The sequence below is a fragment of the Saccopteryx bilineata genome, chromosome 4 (assembly GCF_036850765.1).
Source record: "Saccopteryx bilineata isolate mSacBil1 chromosome 4, mSacBil1_pri_phased_curated, whole genome shotgun sequence".
In the NCBI taxonomy this organism is placed as follows: Eukaryota; Metazoa; Chordata; class Mammalia; order Chiroptera; family Emballonuridae; genus Saccopteryx; species Saccopteryx bilineata.
Genome location: NC_089493.1, coordinates 157,300,658 through 157,325,720, shown reverse-complemented (window position 1 = coordinate 157,325,720; position 25,063 = coordinate 157,300,658). Strand labels below are relative to the sequence as shown.

The following is a 25,063-nucleotide window of genomic DNA, read 5'->3' as shown; positions in this document are numbered from 1 at the left end:
ATTCATTTGCCACAGGTCATTGCTGTTTTGTCCTCTAGGATTCATTCCTCCTGGTAATGGAGGAGTGTTTATAATACTGCACTGAGAACATTTTCTAACAATATTTTGAGCTTCTTGCCTGGTTATTTTAAATTTTTGCATTAAACCTTTTTTATTCGTATGAGTCTCTGCTTGAAATTTAGTGGCTATTTCTATTGATCCAATGAGTAATTGATCAATTTTATTATTTGCAGTAGACATACGTCCTGGTAAAGCTGTATGAGGATGAATGTGAGTTATATAGACAGGTGAATTTCGTTCCTACAATAAAAGTTGTAACTCCTGAAACAATTTGTGTGATTCAGAACCATCATTTGAAATGTAAAGTCTCTATAAGTTTAACTGTATGTTCAACATATTGTGAATCAGTAACAATGTTAATAAGGCAAGAAAAATCACTAAGAAGTAATAATAATACAGCAGATAACTCTGCCTTTTGAACTAATGTATATGGAGTCTTTATCACTTTTGTCACTGGCCCAGTATATCTAGCGATACCTAATTTATTTGCATCAGTATAAAAAGTAGAAGACTTTTGAGTTGGCTGAGCCAATTCCTTAGTCGGCAAAACCTATTGTGTTCTTTTTAGAAATTTAATTCTTTTATTTGTAGGATATTGATTACTTACAATACCAAAATAGTCAGCCAATGCAATTTGCCAATCAACATTTAACTTCTGGTTGTCTGAAATCTGATTACCTGTCAAAGGTACAAAATTTTATTCGGATTATTTCCAGTTAGTTGTCTTATCCTAAGTCTACTTTTAGTAGTTAAAGTATAGATTTTTCTCTAAGTAAGTACATATTTCTTTTGAGTCTTATGTGGCAGAAATTGCCATTCTAATATCTTGTTTTCTTGGTATATGATGCCAGAAGGAGAATGTTCTGAGGGAAAAATAATTAATTGAATAATTTGATGTGTATCAATTTGATCTAAATAAGTAGTATGCATAATTTTTTCAATAAGTGATAACTCTTGTTTAGACATTTCTGTTAATTTTCTGGGACTGTTTAAATCAGGATCTCTTTGAATTATATTAAATAAATTTGTGCATAAGTAGGGATTTCTAGGGAGGGTCTCAACCAATTAATATCACCCAATAATTTTTGAAAGTCATTTAAGGTGTTTAAAGAGTCAGTTCGTAAATTGACCTTTTGAGGAATAATTCTTTGATTTTCAATTATATTCCCTAAATATGTAAAAGGACAAGATGTTTGAATTTTGTCTTCAGCTATAATTAAACCCTACTGATTCAAGGTTTCAGAAGCATCTTTAAGGAGGACTGAAAGTTCATCATTATTTTCACAAGCTATCAGTATGTCATCCATATAATGGATTATCATAGTTGAGAATATTTCTGACAAATTTTTTCTAAAGGTTGATTCACATAATTTTGACACAATGTCAGGTTATTTAACATTCCTTGGGGAAGGAATATAAACTTAGTAAGAATAGTTAGTTCAGCTTATTGTTATAGAGACAACAGCTAACATTGCTAGAAACAGAGTCAAGGATGTTTTTGAAGTCTTAGTCCTAATTAAAACATTTTTTGCCTCCTGGATAAGTTTGTTTAGTTGCCCCTAAGTATGCAGTTCAGCTTTTTGTGTTGTAGTTGCCTTTATCCTTTTTTTTTTTTTTTTTTTTTTTTAGACAGTCAGAGAGAGGGACAGATAGGGACAGGCAATCAGGAAGGGAGAGAGATAAGAAGCATCAATTTTTTTGTTGTGGTCCCTTAGTTGTTCATTGATTGCTTTGTTGCAGTTGCCTTTATCTTTATTTCTCTAGGCTTAGTCTCTTTATTTCTTTGATTTCCGACTCATGCTAAGGCTTCAATTTTCTGGAAGGTATCTCCTGGTCTTCCGTATCTACGGAGATAAGAGCAAATCCTTGCCTCTATATTTTGCCTACATTGCTGTTATAAATTAGCAAACTGTCCCTGTCTAAAAAGTTCATCTTGTGTAATATTAACAAAACAGTTAACGTTAGCATTCCAGTTAGCTTGAATACGAGCCTGATCCTCCTACTAAGTTATAAATTATTTCACTTTTGAAAGAACAGTGTGAGCTAACATTTCTAAATTTTTTGAGATAAAACAATTCAGAGTCCATAAAGGAGGATAGCAGTTCCTGCATATAAGGACAGTTAGTTCTATACTGAGAGCAAGCCATTTTTAATTCTTTAAGAGTTTTGACAGGGATTTGGTCATATTGAGTATAAAAAACTCCTTGTTAGAAAGTTTAGACTGTACTTTAAAAAGTTGCTCCTTTAATTGATTAGAAGATAAATGTTTTTCTTCATTAGAGACTTAAATGACCCTTGTTATCTTCCCATTAAAAAAAAAAAAAAAAAAAACTTAGAGCTTTGTTAGGGATTTTGCCCTAAGCCTTGCAGCTTAGTGAACACTGTATAAGTGAGCTAGAAAGAAAACTAATGTTGCTTAGTAATAACAGATGCATTAGCTTCTATATCTAAAAGTCTTTTGTATTGTTAAGACTATTATAGGGCATCAGAGGAGCTAAATTCCCACTTTCCTCAGGGCCCCTTTTGCAGAATAGGTCTGACAAGCAGCCAACTGCCTGAAGCAGCTTGAGATAAATTCTTGAAATGACTTAATTTTCCTTAATTCCTTTGTTTTACAGATCTGAGCATATCTTTACACACAAATAAGACAATTTTCAGCACAGAAACACAAGTATAACATATAACTTTGATTAATCCTAATACTTGAATTACTATTTGACTTCAAACTTTGAATACACCTTACAATGCATTAACCAAATTAGCAAGTCTTAAGGATCTATATTCTATTCAATTTAAATTTAAATGAGTGCTCCTTACAATTTCTAATTTTAAAACAAAAAATATATGGATGAAACTATTTTTTCAATATAAGAGCCGGCATTTCCAATTTTTGCATGCAAGAACTTAATTCAGGCCTTTAAAAATCACATTTTAGACAACATCAAACAAAAACTAAACAGAAACTAGATTCAGACAAACCAGAGAGAAACCTGGGATTTCAGAGTACAATCAGACTAGAAAGATGCCTGCCTGACTCTAGTCAGCGTATTTTCTGACAGAGACTAAGGATGAATGAAACTAATCAAAATCTCCTGAGAAGAAAATAAAACTCGGTGACCACTAAGAGATTTTGTAATCAGATCCATCAGGAGTCCCCCGTCCAAATTTCCAGGCAAGGAACAAGAAAGAAACAAAATGATAGCTCAGAGGATCATAGCCAAAACACCAAAGAAAATCAGTATTATTTCTTTATTACAAAGATTGGAGAATTCTAAGGACTTTATGATTTCTTTATATGTCCTAATTCTAATTGAGTTTGTACTAATTGATGTAATGCTTCAAGCCTCTCTCCTTTTAACAGTTACTGCTCAACCTATATCAATTTCAGACATTACCTGATGAGCTGGAGGCCATGAGGATTCAGAATCAGACTGCAAAGATTGCAAAGCCAAGGAAATGAAATTACAGAGAGACCAAACAGAAAGAGGAATAGTGTCTCCTTGTTGTAGAGCATGCCATAAAGCTTTTATTACTTGGTTCCAGGTTTTTAAACTTAACGCAGCCTTTTGTGGCTAAAACCAGTAACAATGCTTCTTTATATTTTTAAATAATAACTTAATATTTTTACTTTTATTTTTAACAGTTATACCAGACCCTTTTAATAATGTTTGCAGTAGTTTCATATACTGGGTCTCTACTGATGAGGAATTGGCATGAGAATTCCCCATTACTCTGCCTCCCGAAGGATTTGCTTACCTACCGAGCGGTCTTATACCCCCTTTGGTCTGATGGTCCTGAGACTGCAAACACTGACCTCTTCGAGCCCCTGTTCGTGGGATCATGCCCCACGTTGGGTGCCAGATGTTATAAATTTCTTTATGGTTAGGACTTGCGAGGCAAAAGACACACCAGATGCAAGTTAATGGGCAGAGGGCTGAAACTCTTAGGTGGATCCAGCCCTGAGAAACTGCGCTACTGCATATTTATTGAGATCCAAAAGCCACAGCTCAGCAGATAAAACTAGAAAGTTACACAAGCCTTTTTTCCCATCCGTTTCATCCCCAACCCTGCACATCTATTGTTTCTTTTATGAACAAGGACACAGATGAATCAGAGTCTCAGAGCTTATCAATCATAAAGGACATCTGGTTCTTTTGGCATTCCTCCAAGAATCCTGCATATTTGCATTCAAGTACCCCAGGTCAATGTCTCCTTATTGCTAACACACTCCAAGATCTCTTGTCTCCAAGTAACCCTTGCTCTGCAGCTAACTGCCATTTATATTGGTGCAGGGTCGTCTCCTACACCTTTGGTCTCCTTACTCAGGGAGACTGTACTTTGGCACTTGAAAGGGGTTAGGCATCTGTAAGAATACATGGCTGTCACTTGGCCGAGGATACTACACTGTGTACATATATCACTCTGTATCATCAGTTCAGTCAGAGGTTAGAGGGTAGCCATGCCTTTATACTGTTGTCTGAAACTTTTCCCTCATGTATAGATCAAGGATCTCTTTCCAGTCCTGACCCAGACTCCCCTCTTAGCTGGGAATATAGTGATCCTCCCTGAGTAGATGATTTGGTCAGGCAAGCTGGGTTCAGGTCTCCAAAGGCAGAGCTGGCAACTGACAAGAAGGCAAAACAGAAGTGAACATAAACCTGGCTGGCCTGGCCCTAAACGTGCCCCTTGCAACTGAGGACAGCACAGGACCAGGGCTTGTTGTTGTTCCAGGGATCCAAAGGAAGCACCCCTGTCAACAGCTGGGCTCCTATCCTCACCAGCCTCCACCTCCACACACCTGGAACCAAATCCACATGCCAGGAACAACAGAAAGGGGACAGACCTCAGGGCCAGAGGCATCTTTTCCTCTTCTCAGTTGAACATAGAGCCCCTTCCCCAGACTTCCCAGTCTCTAGAAGCTTCTCTCAGCCAGCCTGGGGCAGGAGAGTGAAGGGCAGACGCAAAGTGACCAGGAGGCTCCAAAGGAGAACAGAACAGCATCCCTTCCCATGGGCAGCCAGGACGAGTTCACGCTTGATTGACCCACCCCCTTTGGGAGGCCAGGCAATGTCTCTCAAGGCCAGATCCTCAAGTAGGTGCCAGTAGAGCAGACAGAGAAAAGGGGGAACACACGCTCTTGGAAGTTGACACGGAAGGTGTAGAGGTGGTGCATGTCCTCTGCAGCATAGAAGGAGACAGCGCCCACCTCTAGGTCCAGTGCCAACCTCACGCGAGACAGGTGGCCACAGCTGAGGGGTGTCCGCTCAGGGCTGGTCACAGCCCAGTACTGCCCGCTATTGAGCTGCAGCGCCCAGACACCCTCCTCGGGAGTGAAGGGCGTGAGGCCCTTGCGGCGCACGCTCTCGCGGGCCACACCGAAGGCCCAGCCATCCTGAGAACCCACTTCCACCTCCCAGTGGTGCCGTCCAGAGGAGAAGCCGCAGGATGCCAGGACTCGTGTGTTGACATCAAAGCGTCGCGGGTGGCTAGGCAGGTCCTGGGCCCTCTGTCCAAGGCGCACACTCTTAAGATCCAGAGAGAGGATGAGGCGGGGGTTGGCCGTGTCAGGATCTAAGGTCAGCTCCACTGCAGTGGGGAAGGCAGCGAGAGACAGACAACCCATGCAGGCTCCTTGCTAGCCCCCACCCCTTATTCCTACCCCCCTCCAAGTACATGCTGAAATCAAACAAATGCAACACGTGGATCTAATTTCACTCTCAATTCGAACACATGGACAAATCGAATTGAAAAACAATTGGAGGATATTAAATATTTAGATACTGAGAAGAATCAATTTTTCTAATTATGAGACTGACGGGCTGCTTGCTGCGCTAAGAGGGCCGCTTAATTTTTGTAATTATAATGATGATTTTATGGTTGTTTTTTTAAAATTTATCGCATTAGAAACCAAATACTGAGATATTTATAGCAATGATATTATCTATGATTTGCTTCAAAATAATCCAGTGGGAAGAAATGGACTTTTAAAGGAATGGGTTGGGGTGGTAGTAATAATCACTGAGTGTGTATGATGAATATATAAGATTTGTTATGCTCATCTCTCTACTTTAGTGTATGTTTGAAATTTTCCATAATAAAAAGCTCTAGCCCTGGCCGGTTGGCTCAGCGGTAGAGCGTCGGCCTGGCGTGCGGGGAACCCGGGTTCGATTCCCGGCCAGGGCACATAGGAGAAGCGCCTATTTGCTTCTCCACCCCCCCTCCCTTTCCTCTCTGTCTCTCTCTTCCCCTCCGCAGCCAAGGCTCCATTGGAGCAAAAAGATGGCCCCGGCGCTGGGGATGGCTCCTTGGCCTCTGCCCCAGGCGCTAGAGTGGCTCTGGTCGTGGCAGAGCGACGCCCCGGAGGGACAGAGCATCGCCCCCTGGTGGGCGTGCCGGGTGGATCTCGGTCGGGCGCATGCGGGAGTCTGTCTGACTGTCTCTCCCCGTTTCCAGCTTCAGAAAAATACAAAAAAAAAAAAGGCTCTAATAAACACACTTGTATGTACTACAGTCTTCCAGGCCTTTTCTAGGCCCTGGGTCTCCCAGCTCTCTGCAGTTTCATTTCGGGGGGGGGGGGGAGGGAAGAGAGAGAATAAATAATAAAAAACATAGAAGATAAGAGGGATCGGGACAGCAGGCTGTGATTTCAACTCTAGAGAGCCCAGGGAAGGCTTCACTGACATGCATTTAAGCAAAGATATACAGAAGGTGAAAAGAAGGTGAAAAGACCAGACAGGCAGCGGCCTGGTGAAATGCATTCCAGGCGCAGTAAGTGTGTGCGTGGTGCACAGAGTGCATGCACCAGGGGAGACTGTGCAGTAAGGCCAGATCCCCTGGGGCCTGGAAGGTCACTGTGAGAACTCCAGCCCTTACTGAGTGAAAGAGGCCAGTTCTGGCTCTAAGCAGAGGAGGGGCATGGTCTCACTCAGCTGGTTTAGATTCTTTCCAGGCAAAGCCTGACTTAGCCCTCCCCTCCCCTCCCTGTGGGGTTGGGTACCATTCACCCCAGAGCTCTGCAGGAGTAAGAACCACCCATCTTGTCCTCAGTTTCCTCCTGTTTCTCCTCATCACTGCAGACAACTCCAGTCCCCAGAAGATGTCTCAGTACAAAGTCTCAGTAAGTTTGAGAGTGGGGACAGGGGAAAGAGGTTCATTCAGGTGATTGACAAGCCTTCCCCAATCTAAATATCCTGAGGCGCAGGGCACTCATGCTCTGGACCATAAGCCTACAGGCCCCATTGTGGCCTGAGGGAGTCAGCAGTGTGAGGTGAGGACAGGGGGAAAAGGGAGTAGATGGCAGAGTCACTGAGTTGGGTGGGTAGAAGGAACCAACCACACACAAAGCCCAGAGAGACAGTCACAAGAAAGTGAATTCTCTATGTGGCCAAAAGACAGACACAATCACCACAACCATCATACCTTTCTCCTCTTTCTCCAGCTCTTCACGAACATCCTCTGAGGAGAAACAAAGCAGGGTGTGCATGAATGACAGGAAATTGTCTATCTGGCAATAACAGTGACACCACGTCCTCTGACACTTATTGCCCCACTGGCTCACTTACTCCCCAGATAGGCCCGAGCATTGGGCCCAACGTGGGGAGGCAGTACTCCGGCTTTCCCAGTCCAGCTTCCGCCACTTTTGCCTGGAGCTGGTTAGAGCTGAGATCTTCTTCCTCATCCCTCTTTCTACCCCAATGCCCCTCTATCCTGTCTGTCCCCAGAGGAAACTCCATGCCCTGAAGGGGCCTGAATAAATTAGCCACCACACACCCCAGCTCTGGTTTTCTCACACAGCTTTTGGAAAGGCCCATCTTCGGACCCCGAACCACCAGAACCACACCACTGCCACTGGCATCTCATGGCCCAGTCCCACACACGTGTCCTACCTTTGAACTTCTTGAGCAGCCCCTTTAAGACAAAGGTCTTGAGGGAAACATTCCAGACTTTATTCTTCATCTCAGAAGAGACTGTAGTTGGCTTGGGGGCAGGCACACTGCTGCACCTGCAGGATGAGGAGGAAGGCCCACCAATATTGTCCCACTCCCACAGTTAGAATGGTGAGATCCTCTTGGTGGGGAAAGATAGGACAAGGAGAGCCTGATCACATGCTGATACCCACACCCAGGCAGATGGACTTCTGCCTTAGAAGGAACGCAGATAAGGCACTGGGAATTGGGAAGTGAGAAGTAAGGGGCAGGGAATAAAGAGAGCATGCAGTGGGAAGGAAAAACCAGCTTAGAGGGGCCCAAGGAACTGTTAGGTCCATTCACCTGCTTAGTGTGTTTTTGAATTCCTAGAAAGAAAGATGAAAGAAAACCAAATCAACATCAGGTACCTTTCGTTTGCCTTTGGAAAAATAAAATTGCCCCTGCCCTACTTCCAGAGGAATAGCAATAGGTAGGTATCCACACCCCCTGCTTGCATGGGCCTGGGTGTCAAGGACTTCCTAGTGTGGCTGGCATCTTGTCAACGTGGTGGATCCCTTGACCCTGCCCACAGCTCCACAAATGTTCCTGCTATTATTACAGAATCATCACTGGAGCCACGTTGCCTCTGCTCTGGACACCACCAAGACAAGTCATAGCCTTTATGCAGTGACTGCTCATTCAGATGAGTGTCTTTTAAATGACTCTTCTTGAGCCGTTTGTGACTTCTGAAGTTTATTTAGTAGAGTGTGACTACAGTCGTCCCTCACCATATCGCAGTTCACTTTTCGTGGTCTCACTGTATTGTTGATTTTTAAATTGTATATATCTAATTTTGTATCACGGATTTTTTGCTATATTGCACAACTTTGTGGTATATAGGCATTTTATATATTTATTATTTTAATTATTTTTGCGGTAAAGTAAGCAAAGTAAGTGTGGGAAAGGTTAATAACAGTGTGGGAAAGAGTGTGGGGAGGGTTTATAAAGCCTTAAAATGTATATAAATAATAAAATAAATATAAGGTCGCTTCGTGGATTTTCGCCTATCACAGGCAGTTCTGGAATCTAGCCCCCACAATAGACAAGAGACCATTGTATATTTTAGTGAAATAAAATAGAATATAAAACATCAACATGCATCACATTAGCAAAGGTGTTATTTTTTGAGACTTTTATCTCAAGTGTGTACATACTGGAATACGATATAAGATATATTGTTATTCATGGTCAGGAAAGTTTTATCAGATCCTTTTAGACCTCTAAAAGGATAATCAGGGCACCTCTCTCCAGTCCCTTCTGGCTCCAGATTGTGTGAGTCTACTAAACTCGCAGGATGTGACTCTATCCTCACAATGCCTCACCATAAGTGACACAAAGCCCTGGGGATTCAGACTCACCTGGAGAAAGTCAAGGTCAGGCTTGCGAACTGTCTCCTCGATCTGGTTGCTGAGCTTGGATAGCTGGGTGATCTCACCTCCAAGCTGGGCGAAGTTCTCATTCTGCTTCTGTGTCACCTCCCTGGACAGCTCCTCCAGGCGGCCCATGAGCCGGCCCTCCTGCTCCACCAGGAAGGCCCGCAGTGCCTGAAATTCTGCCCCTACCTTCTCCTGTTCAGTTGATATCTGCTTCTGTCCCAGGAGAGAAGAAGTTGGAGAGGTGAGGGGACATGAGCATCAAGACTTGGCATTTAGACGGGGCTCTTGAGCCATCCCACAGGGTAGAGTTTCATCTGCCTCACTGCTCAGGGGTCACATGCTCACCCAGGCATGCACACCCTGTGTGGCTCTAATTTAAATATCCCAACTTGCCTGACCTGTGGTGGCGCAGTGGATAAAGTGTCAACCTGGAATGCTGAGGTTGCCAATTAGAGATCCTGGGCTTGCATAGTCAAGGCACATATGAGAATATACTATAGTTGATGCTTCCTGCTCCTCCCTCCATCTTTCTGTCTGTCTCTCTCTCTCTCGTGCCCCTTTCTCTTAAATCAATAAGTAAAATCTTTAAATATTCCCAACTCTAAGGGCACAGCAGCTTCAACACATGCTCTCACTTCCCATGTCACAAATATGTCATGTGTCTCTTTGTACCTAAGTTCTCCTATCAATGTAGGGCAATTTCAGACTCACCAGAGAACTGCTTATGGCTGCAGTTTCCTCATTTGAAAAGTGGGAGAGATCAAGTAGTGCCTCCTGGGGCCACTATAAAGATTAAACTGAGGTCACTATTTCTTTCCCAAACACATTTATTATATGTTAAAGACAAGAAAACGGGGCCTAAATAGAGTTGCTTATGCTAAGCTCCACCTCATCAAACAGACTTCATCATAGTTTCAGCTCTCCCAGAAGTGGAATCTTAAACCAGTCCACAGGAATTGCCTTTGGTCAGTAACCTACCATTCTCTATAGGGAGGGCAACTTTGCAATCCAGTTTATTTTTTGTTTTCATTTGTTGGGTTTTTGCTTTTTTGTTTGTTTTGCCCTGTATAACTTCCTTGTTCCTGCTACCTCTGTTTATATCATCTCTGACCTTATTCAGCTCTTTGGGGAGTCTTTCTTTCTTCCTTTTTTATGTTTATTTTATTGATCTTAGAGAGAAAGGTTATAGGGGAGAGAGAGAGAGAGAGAGAGAGAGAGAGAGAGAGAGGGAGAGAGAACATCCATCAGTTCCTGTGTGTGCCCTGACTGAGAAGAGAACTGACAACCTCTGTACTTCAGGATGATTCCTTAACCAACTGAGCCAACCCGCCAGGGTTAGGTCTTCTTTCTATCAGCTAGATTAGATGCTGGCCAACTCATCTATCACTGAATAAGCCAATAAGATCTTTAAAATGTACTCAGTTGGATTTTGTTTTTTAACATTTGTCACCCCTCCAACTTTCACTCCTCACTGTACTTCATTTTAAAGAGCACCATTTCTGTTTAGCAAATACGAAGGTAACACATGCTCATAATATGTATAAAGTCTGGGAGTTGCAGAAAAGTGGGAGGAAGGAAGGAAAATCAGCGGCAGTGACCAGAGGTAGCAGCACACCCACGTGACCCAAGTGAGGATATGCTATGTGCAGGCTTCATATTATATCCATTGCCATTATCCACAGGATTCTCATTCCTGTGTTTTAAGACACAGATGCATGTTCCTAATCCTACATGAATGTGTGAGAAGGACTGTGCATAATATAATAAGCCAGAACTCTCACACCTAATAAAAAGTAAGGACTCGTTCCTCCAAAGCAAGCTTGACTGTCACAGTTCCTCTTCTTTAAAAACTCTGAGGGAGAAGGCCCTGGCCGGTTGGCTCAGCGGTAGAGCGGTAGAGCATTGGCCTGGCGTGCGGGGGACCCAGGTTCGATTCCCGGCCAGGGCACATAGGAGACGCGCCCATTTGCTTCTCCACCCCCCCCCTCCTTCCTCTCTGTCTCTCTCTTCCCCTCCCGCAGCCAAGGCTCCATTGGAGCAAGGATGGCTCCTTGGCCTCTGCCCCAGGCGCTAGAGTGGTTCTGGTCGCGGCAGAGCAACGCCCTGGAGGGGCAGAGCATCGCCCCCTGATGGGCATGCCGGGTGGATCCCGGTCAGGCACATGCGGGAGTCTGTCTGTCTCTCCCCGTTTCCAGCTTCAGAAAAATACAAAAAAAAAACAAAAAAACACAAAACAACTCTGAGGGAGGAAAGGATGGCTGGAAGAGAAGACTGTGGGTGGGTTATTAAGTCAGGAGACCTGGGTTCAGGCCATGGCTCCCCTAGGACCTTCGCCATTGAACACTGGGCAAGCAGGTGGCTGTTGTTTGGTGTGTATGGGTGTTATCTCACTCAAGGCTGACAACGACGGTGATGTGGGAGCACTCTCTATTTTACCAATGAGGTGAGAGACAGAGAAACACATCACCAGCAAGCGGAGAGCCGGAATTCCAACCTAGGAAGTCTGCCCCCAGAATCGGAATTTCTTGCCACTATATCGCTCACAAAAATTAGGGGATATTTCAAAATGAATATGAAGCGATTAAAAAAAAAGAAACATTTGATTATTTTTATTATTAAACAAGAACATCAGAAAAGCAAATGACAAGTCAAAGAAAGTTGTTTGATTATGCAGATGAGATGCAAAACCAACTTTTATTTCATTGGTGAAAACGCACTGTACAAAAGGCTGAAAGTACTAGAGTATCTGGATGTTCTGATTCCCTAATTTTCGTGAGCAGTGTATATCGCATGGCCCCCCAAAGAAATAACATAGTGGAATAATATTAGCCAAAATACTCTAAATCAGGGTTTCCAAACCTCTGCACTATTGATATTTGGGACCAGATAATTCTTTGTTCTGGAGGGCTGTCCTGTGCATTGCAGGATGCTTAATCAGCACCCTGTCCTCTACCACTGAATGCCAGTAGCACTCCTGCCCCAGTATTGACAATGAGAAGTCTATCCAGACATTGCCCAATGTCCTTTGGGGGTCAAAACTGCCCCCAGTTGAGACGCACTCCTAAATGGAAAGAGCATTTTCAAATAAAAATATTATCTTTTTGTTATCATGCAGCAAGAGTTGTCCTCTACCTCCAGTTTCATTAAGCAGGTATTTTTGTTTTGTTTTGTTTTAGTGAGACAAAGAGACACAGACAGACAGGAAGGGAGAGAGATAAGCATCAACTCATAGTTGTGGCACCTTAGTTGTTCACTGACCGCTTCTCATACATGTCATGATGGGGGAGGAGGGTGTCCAGCTGAGCCAGTAACCCCTTGCTCAAGCCAGTGATCTTGGGCTCAAGTCAGTGACCATGGGGTCATGTCAATGATCCTACCCACAAGCCCTCAACCCTGTGCTCAAACTGGTGAGCTGCACTCAAGGCCGAGGAGTCTGTGCTCAATCTTGCGACCTGGAAGGGGGGTGGGGGCTCGAACCTGGGCGAACCAGGTCAACACACTATCCACTGCTCCACCACTGGCCCGGTAAGCAGGTATTTTGTATTTCTAAAGAAAGGGTGGGCCTGACAAGGCAGTGGCGGCGCAGTGGATAAAGCGTTGGACTGGGACACAGAGGACCCAGGTTGGAAACCCCAAGCAAGATCTCTGGTTTGAGCGCGGGATTACCAGTTTGAGCACGGGATTGCTAGTTTGAGCATGGAACCATAGATAGACATAACCCCTGGTTCCTGGCTTGAAGCCCAAGGTCGGTGGCTTGAGCAAGGGCTTACTAGCCCCCTGTAGGCCCCCCCACCATCAAAGCACACATGAGAAAGCAATCAATGAACAACGAAGGAGCTGCAAAAAATTGATGCTTCTCATTTCTCTCCCTGCCCCTCTCTCTGTCTCTGTCTCACAAAAGAAAATAAAAGTGGGCCAAAGACGACAAAGCTGCCCATGCTGTGGGAGGCCCTCTAGCTCATGAGCGGAAGAGCTTACATACTTACTCCTTCCTCTAGAAGTCTGGAGATAAAGATTGAGCCCTTCTTTGGGAAGGGAAAGTCTGGGATGCATATTAGAGGTAGGTGCACAAGGTGCAGCTCAGGGTCAAGAAGGGGGCAACTGAACTCAAGGTCTTCCCCTCCACACTACTCGCATCCCACCTTGAGCACAGGAGGGTCCTCAAGTTCTTCTTGCTCCAATTTCCAACTCCAGAACTGAATGGTCTTATCCTAACAGACCCCAGTAGACACTTTCATTCTTTTAACACCTACATATCGAGCTAAGAACTGATTTTGCGAGGGAGAAAATTACAGTTCGTCACAATAAAACCAAACTTAAACTGTGACAACAAAGGAAAAAAAGGGGGGAGAGGTTGGAGATTAACAGTAGCAAAGGACGATGAAGTGCAGAAATACTTATAAGATAGGGTACTACAATGAATATGGTAGGTACCCTTTTCATTACTTAATGGTAACCACCCTTAAAAAAACCACCACAAAAACACTTGACTTAAAAAAGGTAGCAACAGAGGAAAGAAGTATGGAACACAAACAAACAAAAACAAATGATAGAAAAACAAAAGAGAAGAATCAAACTACATACAAAACTAACAGAAAGCAATTTATAAAATGGCAGTAGGGAACCCACAAGTGTCAATAATTACACTAAATGTAAATGGATTAAACTTACCAATAAAAAGACACAGAGTAGCAGAATGGATTAAAAAAGAAAATCCAACTGTATGCTGCCTACAAGAAACACATCTAAGCAACAAGGATAAAAACAAATTCAAAGTAAAAGGCTGGAAAACAATACTCCAAGCAAACAACACCCAAAAAAAAGCAGGTGTAGCAATACTCATATCTAATAATGCTGACTACAAGACAGAAAAAGTACTCAGAGACAAAAATGGTCATTTCATAATGATTAAGGGGAAGTTGAATCAAGAAGACATAACAATCCTTAATATATATACACCAAACCAAGGAGCACCAAAATATATAAGACAGTTACTTATTGACCTTAAAACAAAAACTAACAAAAATACAATCATACTTGGTGACCTCAATACACCACTGACGGCTCTAGATCGGTCATCCAAACAGAGAATCAATAAAGATATAGTGGACTTAAACGAAATACTAGAACACCTGGATATGATAGACATCTACAGGACACTTCATCCCAAAGCGACAGAGTATACATTTTTCTCTAGTGTACATGGAACATTCTCAAGAATTGACCATATGTTGGGCCACAAGGACAATATCAGCAAATTTAGAAAAATTGAAATTGTACCAAGCATATTTTCTGATCATAAAGCCTTGAAACTAGAATTCAACTGCAAAAAAGAGGGGGAAAAACCCACAAAAATGTGGAAACTAAACAACATACTTCTAAAAAATGAATGGGTCAAAGAAGAAATAAGCGCAGAGATCAAAAGATATATACAGACAAATGAAAATGAAAATACGACATATCAGAAACTCTGGGATGCAGCAAAAGCAGTAATAAGAGGAAAGTTCATATCACTTCAGGCCTATATGAACAAACAAGAGAGAGCCCAAGTAAACCACTTAACTTCACACCTTAAGGAACTAGAAAAAGAAGAACAAAGACAACCCAAAACCAGCCGAAGAAAGGAGATAATAAAAATCAGAGCAGAAATAAATGAAATAGAGAACAGAAAAACTATAGAAAAAATCAATAAAACAAGGAGCTGGTTCTTTGAAAAGATCAACAAAATTGACAAACCCTTAGCAAGACTCACCAAGGAAAAAAGACACAGGACTCAAATAAATAAAATCCAAAATGAAAGAGGAGAGATCACCACAGACATCATAGATATACAAAGAATTATTGTAGAATACTATGAAAAATTATATGCCACCAAATACAACAATCTAGAAGAAATGGATAAATTCCTAGAACAATACAACCTTCCTAGACTGAGTCATGAAGAAGCAGAAAGCCTAAACAGACCAATCAGCAGGGAGGAAATAGAAAAAACTATTAAAAACCTCCCCAAAAATAAAAGTCCAGGCCCAGATGGTTATACTAGTGAATTCTATCAAACATTCAAAGAAGACTTGGTTCCTATTCTACTCAAAGTCTTCCAAAAAATTGAAGAAGAAGCAATACTTCCAAACACATTTTATGAGGCCAACATAACCCTCATACCAAAACCTGGCAAGGATGGCACAAAGAAAGAAAACTACAGACCAATATCTCTAATGAATACAGATGCTAAAATACTAAACAAAATACTGGCAAACCGAATACAACAACATATTAAAAAAATAATACATCATGATCAAGTGGGATTCATCCCAGAATCTCAAGGATGGTTCAACATACGCAAAACGGTTAACGTAATACACCATATCAACAAAACAAAGAACAAAAACCACATGATCTTATCAATAGATGCAGAAAAGGCTTTTGATAAAATACAACACAATTTTATGTTTAAGACTCTCAACAAAATGGGTATAGAAGGAAAATATCTCAACATGATGAAGGCCATATATGATAAACCATCAGCCAACATCCTATTAAACGGCATAAAACTGAGGACTTTCTACCTTAAATCAGGAACAAGACAGGGTTGTCCACTCTCTCCACTCTTATTTAACGTGGTGCTAGAAGTTCTGGCCAGAGCAATCAGACAAGACAAAGAAATAAAAGGCATCCATATCGGAAAAGAAGAAGTAAAGCTATCACTTTTTGCTGATGATATGATCCTATACATCGAAAACCCGAAGGACTCCACAAAAAGATTATTAGAAACAATAAACCAATACAGTAAGGTCGCAGGATACAAAATTAACATACAAAAGTCCATAGCCTTTCTATATGCCAACAATGAAATATTAGAAAACGAACTCAAAAAAATAATCCCCTTCACGATAGCAACAAAAAAAATAAAATACCTAGGAATAAACATAACAAAGAACGTAAAGGACCTATATAATGAACATTACAAAGCATTGTTAAGGGAAATCGAAAAAGATACAATGAGATGGAAAAATATTCCTTGTTCTTGGATAGGAAGAATAAATATAATCAAAATGGCCATATTACCCAAAGCAATATACAAATTTAATGCAATTCCCATCAAAATCCCTATGAGATTTTTTAAAGAAATGGAACAAAAAATCATCAGATTTATATGGAACTATAAAAAACCCCGAATAGCCAAAACAATCCTAAGGAAAAAGAATGAAGCTGGGGGCATTACAATACCTGACTTTAAACTATATTATAGGGCCACGATAATCAAAACAGCATGGTATTGGCAGAAAAATAGACACTCAGACCAATGGAACAGAATAGAAAGCCCAGAAATAAAACCACATATATATGGTCAAATAATCTTTGATAAAGGGGCCAACAACACACAATGGAGAAAAGAAAGCCTCTTCAACAAATGGTGTTGGGAAAACTGGAAAGCCACATGCAAAAGAATGAAACTCGACTACAGCCTGTCCCCGTGTACTAAAATTAATTCAAAATGGATCAAAGACCTAAATATAAGACCTGAAACAATAAAGTACATAGAAGAAGACATAGGTACTAAAATCATGGACCTGGGTTTTAAAGAACATTTTATGAACTTGACTCCAATGGCAAGAGAAGTGAAGGCAAAGATAAATGAATGGGACTACATCAGAATAAAAAGTTTTTGCTCAGCAAGAGAAACTGATATCAAAATAAACAGACAGCCAACTAAATGGGAAATGATATTTTCAAACAACAGCTCAGATAAGGGCCTAATATCCAAAATTTACAAAGAACTCATAAAACTCAACAACAAACAAACAAACAATCCAATAAAAAAATGGGAAGAAGACATGAACAGACACTTCTCCCAGGAAGAGATACAAATGGCCAACAGATATATGAAAAGATGCTCAGCCTCATTAGTTATTAGAGAAATGCAAATCAAAACTACAATGAGATACCACCTCACTCCTGTTAGATTAGCTATTATCAACAAGACAGGTCATAGCAAATGTTGGAGAGGCTGTGGAGAAAAAGGAACCCTCATTCACTGTTGGTGGGACTGTAAAGTAGTACAACCATTATGGAGGAAAGTATGGTGGTTCCTCAAAAAACTGCAAATAGAACTACCTTATGACCCAGCAATCCCTCTACTGGGTATATACCCCAAAACCTCAGAAACATTGATACGTGAAGACACATGTAGCCCCATGTTCATTGCAGCACTGTTCACAGTGGCCAAGACATGGAAACAACCAAAAAGCCCTTCAATAGAAGACTGGATAAAGAAGATGTGGCACATATACACTATGGAATACTACTCAGCCATAAGAAATGATGACATCAGATCATTTACAGCAAAATGGTGGGATCTTGATAACATTATAAGGAGTGAAATAAGCAAATCAGAAAAAAACAAGAACTACATGATTCCATACATTGGTGGAACATAAAAATGAGACTAAGAGACATGGACAAGAGTGTGGTGGTTACCAAGGGTGGGGGGGGGGGGAGGGAGGACATGGGAGGGAGGGAGGGAGAGAGTTAGGGGGAGGGGGAGGGGCACAGAGAACTAGATAGAGGGTGACGGAGGACAATCTGACTTTGGGCGAGGGGTATGCAACATAATTTAATGACAAAATAACCTAGACATGTTTTCTTTGAATATATGTACCCCGATTTATTAATGTCATCCCATTACCATTAATAAAAATTTATTAAAAAAAAAAAAGAAAAGAAAAAAGAAAATTACAGTTCGTGACCTCTGTTGCCTGCCTGAATCTAAATGAGCTCCATTTCACGTTCCTGTTCCTTTGTAAAGAAGACAAAATATCATTGCTACCGACTGGGAACACTGGGCTGCGCAGCAGGGGCGGTTGGAAATCAGTCGCCAAACCTCCACCCTTAGCAGGTCTGACACTCAGTGAGCTCCCTTCCCCATAACCTAACTTCAAAATCTAAAAAACAAAAAATGAAAGAAAAAAAGTTTTTTCATAACTCTTCTGGTGGCAAAAAATGTCCTGGGCTAACATGAGGCTATTTACCATTTTTATGTTTTCACTTAGTGTGAATATTCATGTTTCTCTGCAGAAACACTGCATTCAGTTATGATGCTCCAAGGCACTAACTGGGGTTTATGTAATATTAAAATGACTATACAATCTGATTCACTGGGACAGTTCCAGTTTAAGCCAGCTATTCCAGAAGCATTATTTTAGCATTTTTACTTTCAAAAGTTCTGGTTATAGCCTGACCTGTGGTGGCGCAGTGGATAAAGAAAGCGCTGACCTAGAATGCTGAGGTCTCCGGTTCAAAACCCTGGGCTTGCCGGGTCAAGGCACATACAAGAAGCAACTACTTACTACACGCTAATGCTTCCAATTCCTCTCCCCCCTTTCTCGCTCTCTAAGATCAATAAATAAAATCTTTAAAAAAAAGTTTGGAAAAAAAAAGTTCTGGTTATACGGTCACTCTTTATAATATGTATCTTATTATTTTTTAAAAAACACACCTCTGCTGTTTCACAGGCACAGACTCCAACGCCACACACTAAAACCGTGCCAGGGTGGTGGATGGCCCTCTGTTATTTAGGAAGGGGGTGGGGTGGAGGGCTCACCAGGAGCTCCTTGCTTTCCTTCTCTTCGGTGGAACGAAACATCTCGTAGTCCTCCAGATCATTCTTCAAGACCTTCAGCCTGGACTCCAGGAGCTCCTGCAGGAGAGTGAGAAGGGAGACATTGTGGGGAAAAGATTCTGAAACCCCTACTGGTGCCTTCCTAGAGCCATCCAGGAGAAAGAAAAGGCCCTGCTCATTGCGGAGGAGACCAGGTTGAAGCCATCTTCAGACACCATGGATACAGCCTGCGCAGACTTCACACTGAGGGACAGGACAACTTCCGGGAGACGCCAAAAGCCCAAGGGTTTCTCTTCCCCCAACTATCCATGCACAATTCAGGCTGAAACACAAGCTCCTCCCACTCCTCAGCAGCCCAACCCACCTTGTCTTCTCTCCCCTCACCACCATCAGAAATACATCTGTATGGAAGGGTTGGAGCAGTTTAGCGAACAAAGGAAGACGGTACTGTGTGCCCAAGGCCTTCACAGACACCTCAGCTGAGGCCCCAGCAAAGAGGCAGGAAAGAAAGAAGCCCAGGATCAACGGCTTTGACACAACCCAGACGCCTCTCTCCTTGTCCCCTGGAGCCACCCACCCTTCCCCCACCTCCTCGAAAGGTCGTCCCACTCGGAAAAGGAGCTGAGAGTGGGGGCAGTGTATGTGTGGTTGTGCCCTAGTATCCGCTAGAGGACGGGCACAGAAAGAAAATAGCCAGGTCGTGGAACATCGCCCCAGCGATGGACGGCAGAAAGAAACGCGAGGGAGTTCGGGGGTATTGGTGGAGAGGGGATGACAGAGGAACAGTCACGCTCGGCCCCAGACCCAGTGCTGAGCAGGAGAAAAGACATAGGAGCTCACCTGAGCCTCCGGTCTACCTGCCTGTCTGTCGTCTGCACTTGAGTGAGCCGAAAGGCTGGACTGGGACCCGGAGTCGCGGGGACCCGCAGAGGTGGGGCGGGCGCTCACCTTAGCCTCCTGCACAGCCTCGTCGAGCGGTAACACGGCGTGCTCGCGATGCTCCCGGGCGCGGTCGCACACCACGCAAATGGCACGGCCGTCGTCCTGGCAGAAGAGTTTGAGAGGTTCGCCGTGTTGTGCGCACCGAGCCGCCGCCACTGCCGGGGCCCCGCGGTCGCTGTCGCGGCATGCGGCGGCGGCGGGCAGGCTGAAGCGCCGCAGCAGTGAGGCCACCGCGGCCAGCTGCCGGTTGGGCCGCAGCTGGCTCGGGCGCGCAGGCTCGCGGCACTGAGGGCAGGGCAGCGGGCAGGGCAGCAAGCGGGAGGAGGCGGCGGAACCCCCGCCCGGGCGCTCCCAGCAGCGCGCGATGCAGGAGCGGCAGAAGCTGTGGCCGCACTCGACCGACACCGGCTCTCGGAAAAGCTCCAGGCAGATGGAACATGTCGCCTCGCCCTGCAGTTCTACCGCCAGTGCCAGGGCCTCGGCCCCGGAGCCCGGGCCCGGCCGCTGCCCCACCGCCGCCATGCGCGGCCGCAGCGCACACAAGTCTGGCGGCGCCAGGGAGGCCAGAGACCCAACTGTGTGCGGCTGGCAGCCGGGGAGGCCAGAGACCCAACTGTGTGCGGCTGGCAGCGCGGCGGCCGGGGCGGGCCTCCCGGCGCCCACTGAGAGGAAGGGCGCGGCTGGCACGCGCAGGCGGAGACTGGCACTTGGGGCGCGTCCGGCGGGGAAGCCTGCCGGGAGGGTGCGCGTTGAGGGTGGGCCACGCGGTGCAGAGAGGGGATCCAAGTGAAAGCTAGCGCCCTGCGCCGTGCTTCTGGACCCCTCAGTCCCCGCGACAACCCTCTTCTCCGTCGCCTCCCTCGCTCAGCCTCTCTGCGGGCCGGGCCGGACCGCCCCAGCCTGACCTAGTCAGCCGTGGGAAACGGGCCGGGACAGGTGGGCGCACAGGCCCAGCTGGGCGCCACTCCCGGCTGCCGCCTGAGGCCGACTCAGCACCGCCGGGGCAAGGACCTGGCGCCCGGGCCGCAGTATCAGATTCCCGGAGTGCCAGTTTGTCCCGGCTCTAGGCTGAGCTAAATTTGGAGTCTGGAAACTGGCTCTTGCTCCTCACCCCCCATCGTGGCCTTGTATCCACCTCTGTAGCTACCTTTCCTGCGATAGTTCCCTCCCCCTTGTTTATTCTTTATCTTTTTTAAAACAAATAACACATTCACAATAAAATTTCCCAGTTTACTCGGTGTTATTCCCCCACTCCTGAAAAAAAACAAAACAAAAAACAACCCAGTCCTCTACTGTCCCTCCAGCTTATCTCCACAGCCCCCTTCCAGAGCTGCTAGTATTATTTGTTTCCGTCCTTTGTGTTCTTACACCCTCGGAAGGCCAATGGGGTCAATCTTTCGCCCCACCCTCCTCAAATTTCTCTTGCCAAAATCATTAGTGACCGCAGAGATTCTAACCCAAAGGCAAAAAGCCCCTTCTCAGGCATCACCTTAGCTGCCCTCTCTTCTGATGCCTCCTCTTTCCTGACACCCCTTCTGGGCGCCTTCCAGGCTTTCCCCCCCCCCCGTAGTTCCATGGCCTGCTACCTTCATCTCTTCTCCCTACCCAGACTCAGTCCTAGCGCCTCTGTCTGCGCTCAATCCTTTGTGATCTCTTTACCATCGTGGAAGATCCTTCCCTGCTGACACCACAGTACACAACCCCAGCCCAGGACCCCTATGATGCTTGCCTTCCACATACAACTCCAGGATAGCATCTCCACTTGTGTATTTTAAGGGGCACCACACAATCACCGTGCCCACAAACTGTACTTCTGATCTGCCCCAGCACGTGCTCCTCCCACAGCCTTCCCCACTCCACCCCACTTAACAGCAACTCCATTCCTCCAGGTGCTCAGGACAAAAGCAGGGAGTCCTCTGTGACTACAAGAGGAAAAAATTGCACACACCTCACCCCGTTTCTCAGCATGTCCTCAGTCATTCACTCTTTCCTTTACACCTGGAGGGATGTAATAGTCTTTCCCCTTCTGTCCCACTCCCCGTCCCTATCTTCTCCATTCAGATGTGAGAACAATTCTGTTAAAATATTTTTAAGTCATGGCCCTCCTCTGCTCAAACCCTCCAGTGGCTCTTTTTTTAAAAATTTTTTAATTGATTAGAGAGAGACACAGAGAGACATCGATTTGTTGTTCCACTTAGTTGTATACTCATTGGTTGCTTCTTTTATGTTTCTTAACTCTGACCGAATGGCAACCTTAGCTTATCCAGAGGACACTGACCAACTGAGCTACCCCGGCAGGGCATTCTAGTCTTTACTATTATCTAAAAGCCCTGTCCCATTGTTTGTTCCCCTCCTTTGCACGGGCCTCCTCTCTACTCTCATCTTTTATCATTCTCCCTTATTGACTCTCCTCCTGCTACGTGTACCTCTTTGCTATTCTTGCAACACGTCAGAAAGACGTGCGTCCTTCCGCTGAATTCCGTGCTTCAGCGGTCATTTAGAAGAGGACCCTGGAAAGCCTGGCGACGCTGCCTGCTGGGAATCGCAGCCTCTGCACTGTCGTATCCAAAGTCATCAACCTTATGCTAATAAATAGCTAAGAAGACATAGGAGGTGAACTCTGTCGAGGTAGGGGATGTAGCTCAGTGGTAGAGCGCATGCTTTGCATGTATGAGGCCCCGGGTTCGATCCCCGGCATCTCCATCTGGTGGCATTTTGTTGCGTTTCCCAATTTCTTAAAACCTGTGTTTCTACCGCCCTGGGGAAAATGCCAAGTCTTGACTATTTTCTTTTCTATATTTATTTATTGAATTTATTGGAGTGACATTGGTTAATAAAATTATATAGGTTTCAAGTGTACAATTTTATAATGCCCACATAGGATGGGTCGGCTGCGGCCCTCACCCACTCCGATCCCCTGACGCCAACTTTTAACTTCAGATTCACAGGGTGAGCACTCCAGTGGCATCGGGATGCGGACGGTTTCCCTTCGCAAGCGTGCGCTTCCCAGGGATGGAAAAACGCTACATCGCTCCCAAGGACAACACGGAGAAAACAGACGAAAGTGGGAGGGACTGTAAAGCAAGATCCGCAGAGTTTCCGGCTGCCCAGAGCCTTTTAATAGCTATATCGTACTCAACTGCTAACCTCAACGAGGATATAGGCTCGATAACTTATGAAGTAAAAAGTTGTTAATAGCAAATATAGAGCACCAGAAGCCGGACGCCCGGCTAGCTCAGTCGGTAGAGCATGAGACTCTTAATCTCAGGGTCGTGGGTTCGAGCCCCACGTTGGGCGAAGTGGTAACTTTTGTCCTTAAATATTTCATGTGAAATAATTGTTTGCCTGACCCATCCCTGAAAAACAAAGAAACCCTCTAGTGAAAATTTACTGTAAGCAACATTCGCTAGGACATTTAACAGCTTCATTCTTGTTCATCCATTAACCCAGCCTGTATCTAGGAACAGAATGAGCTTTGAAAACGTGTAGTATATGCAAAACAAACTTATCATTATAAATATCTTTAAGTGTATAGTTCTGCAGCTTTAGATATGTTGACATTGGTGTGTAGCCATCACCACAATCCATCTCCAGAACTTTTACATCTCCAGAACTGAAACCCTGGACCCAGCAAACAATTACTTCCCACTCTGTCCTTCCAGCCCATCTGTATTCTGTCTATGAAATTGACTACTCTAGGTATTTCGTATAAGATAAATCGTACAATATTTGTTCTTTTGTGACTGGCTTATTTCACTTAGCATAATGTATTTAAGATTCATTCATGTTGTAGCATTTGGAAAAATTTTCTTTCTTTTAAGGTTGAATAATAACCCATTTTAAATATGTACTACATTTTGCTTATCCACTCATTTATCAATGGACACTTGGGTTCCTTCCATATTGTGCCTATTGTGAACAATGCTGCTATGACATTGGGTGTACAAACATTCATTCCAGTTCCTACTTTCACTTATTTTGGGTATGTACTAGAAGTGGAATTGCTGATCACATGGTATTTCTGTGTTTAATTTTTTGAGAAATCCACATACTATTTTCCACATGCACTAATACTGTTTAAAATCGAACTATCTATAAATATATACAGTAAAAAGTGTTTAACTTCCACCTTCCCTCTCTAGGTAACAACTTGTATACCTGTGTGCATATTCTTCCAGAGTTTTTTGGTGAAAATATATTTTTATTTTTCTTCACACAAAAGTATAATTATAGCTGTTATATTTTGAAGATCTTTCTATCTCAAGACATAAAATTTTCTCAGTCTCTTTTTGCAGCCTCATATTATTCTGCTGTAGATGAATCATAGTTTATCACTTACTGATGGATATTTATATTATTTCCAATCTCTTGTCATTACAATTAATACTGCAGTTGGTAAGCATGTAACATGGTCATTTTGCACTTTTGCACTCATATCTGTGGGGCAAATTCTCAGAAGTGTGGGTCAGGGTATATATGTTATTGTAATTTATAGAAATAGGCAAATAACCCAGCTATGAATCCTACTGGCTAATATTTCCTCCCACCAATAGTCAATGAGCTTGCCTGTTTCTCCACTGCTTTGGTAGCAATGGGCTGCTTTAGCAAAAAATCTAAACAGAGCTCCTCACTGCCTATCCTACAAGACAGTACCCATTGCAGGGCCTGCAGGGCACCACCTGGCAGGGAAATAACCCTTCTTTTGCCACTCACAGAGGCATACTCAGACAAAAGATTCTAAAAATCACAGTCACTCTCGTTTATGGTTTATAATCTAATTCTATAGGGCCTGCTTCTGTAGAAGCCATCACATTTTCTTCTCTTGCAAAGCCACATCATTGAAAAGGCTTACACAGTTATTTCTTATTTTGCAAATTTTCTCCTTTGGACAGGAAGAATCCAACCAGGATATAAGAAATTAAATATATATACATGTGATTTTTCTTTTTTTACTTTTTGGTGTCACATAAGGCATATACAAATTTTTAGATCATGCATGTAGTTTGTAAAGTGGTCTAAGAATAATGATTACACATAATTTATATATAAATTACTAATCAACCATCCACTTAAATATTTTCATTTAAAAACCTCATTTG

General features: G+C 43.7%; 1 protein-coding gene and 2 non-coding genes across 4 annotated transcripts; 2 read left to right on the top strand and 1 right to left on the bottom strand.

Annotated features, from left to right (window-relative positions):
* Positions 1-1,637: 1,637 nt before the first annotated feature.
* Positions 1,638-21,108, bottom strand: TRIM7 (tripartite motif containing 7). Of its 2 annotated transcripts, XM_066272401.1 has the most exons (7): positions 19,971-21,099; positions 19,005-19,100; positions 9,386-9,616; positions 8,331-8,353; positions 7,947-8,062; positions 7,480-7,515; positions 1,638-5,646 (listed from the first exon to the last, which is right to left on the bottom strand). In XM_066272401.1, the coding sequence occupies exons 1-7, from the start codon at positions 20,484-20,486 to the stop codon at positions 5,135-5,137; spliced, it is 1,530 nt and encodes a 509-aa protein (XP_066128498.1). In that variant the 5' UTR covers positions 20,487-21,099; the 3' UTR covers positions 1,638-5,134. The 2 variants fall into 2 exon arrangements, 1 of the variants encoding a protein (XP_066128498.1); XR_010731013.1 differs by lacking the exon at positions 8,331-8,353 and having other exon boundaries at positions 5,546-5,646; positions 19,971-21,108.
* Positions 21,109-22,595: 1,487 nt separating this feature from the next.
* On the top strand, positions 22,596-22,667 carry TRNAA-UGC (transfer RNA alanine (anticodon UGC)). Its single transcript has one exon. It is a non-coding gene; the product is annotated as a tRNA-Ala (tRNA).
* A 521-nt stretch (positions 22,668-23,188) lies between these two features.
* Positions 23,189-23,261, top strand: TRNAK-CUU (transfer RNA lysine (anticodon CUU)). The gene has a single exon. It is a non-coding gene; the product is annotated as a tRNA-Lys (tRNA).
* The last annotated feature ends 1,802 nt before the right edge of the window (positions 23,262-25,063 follow it).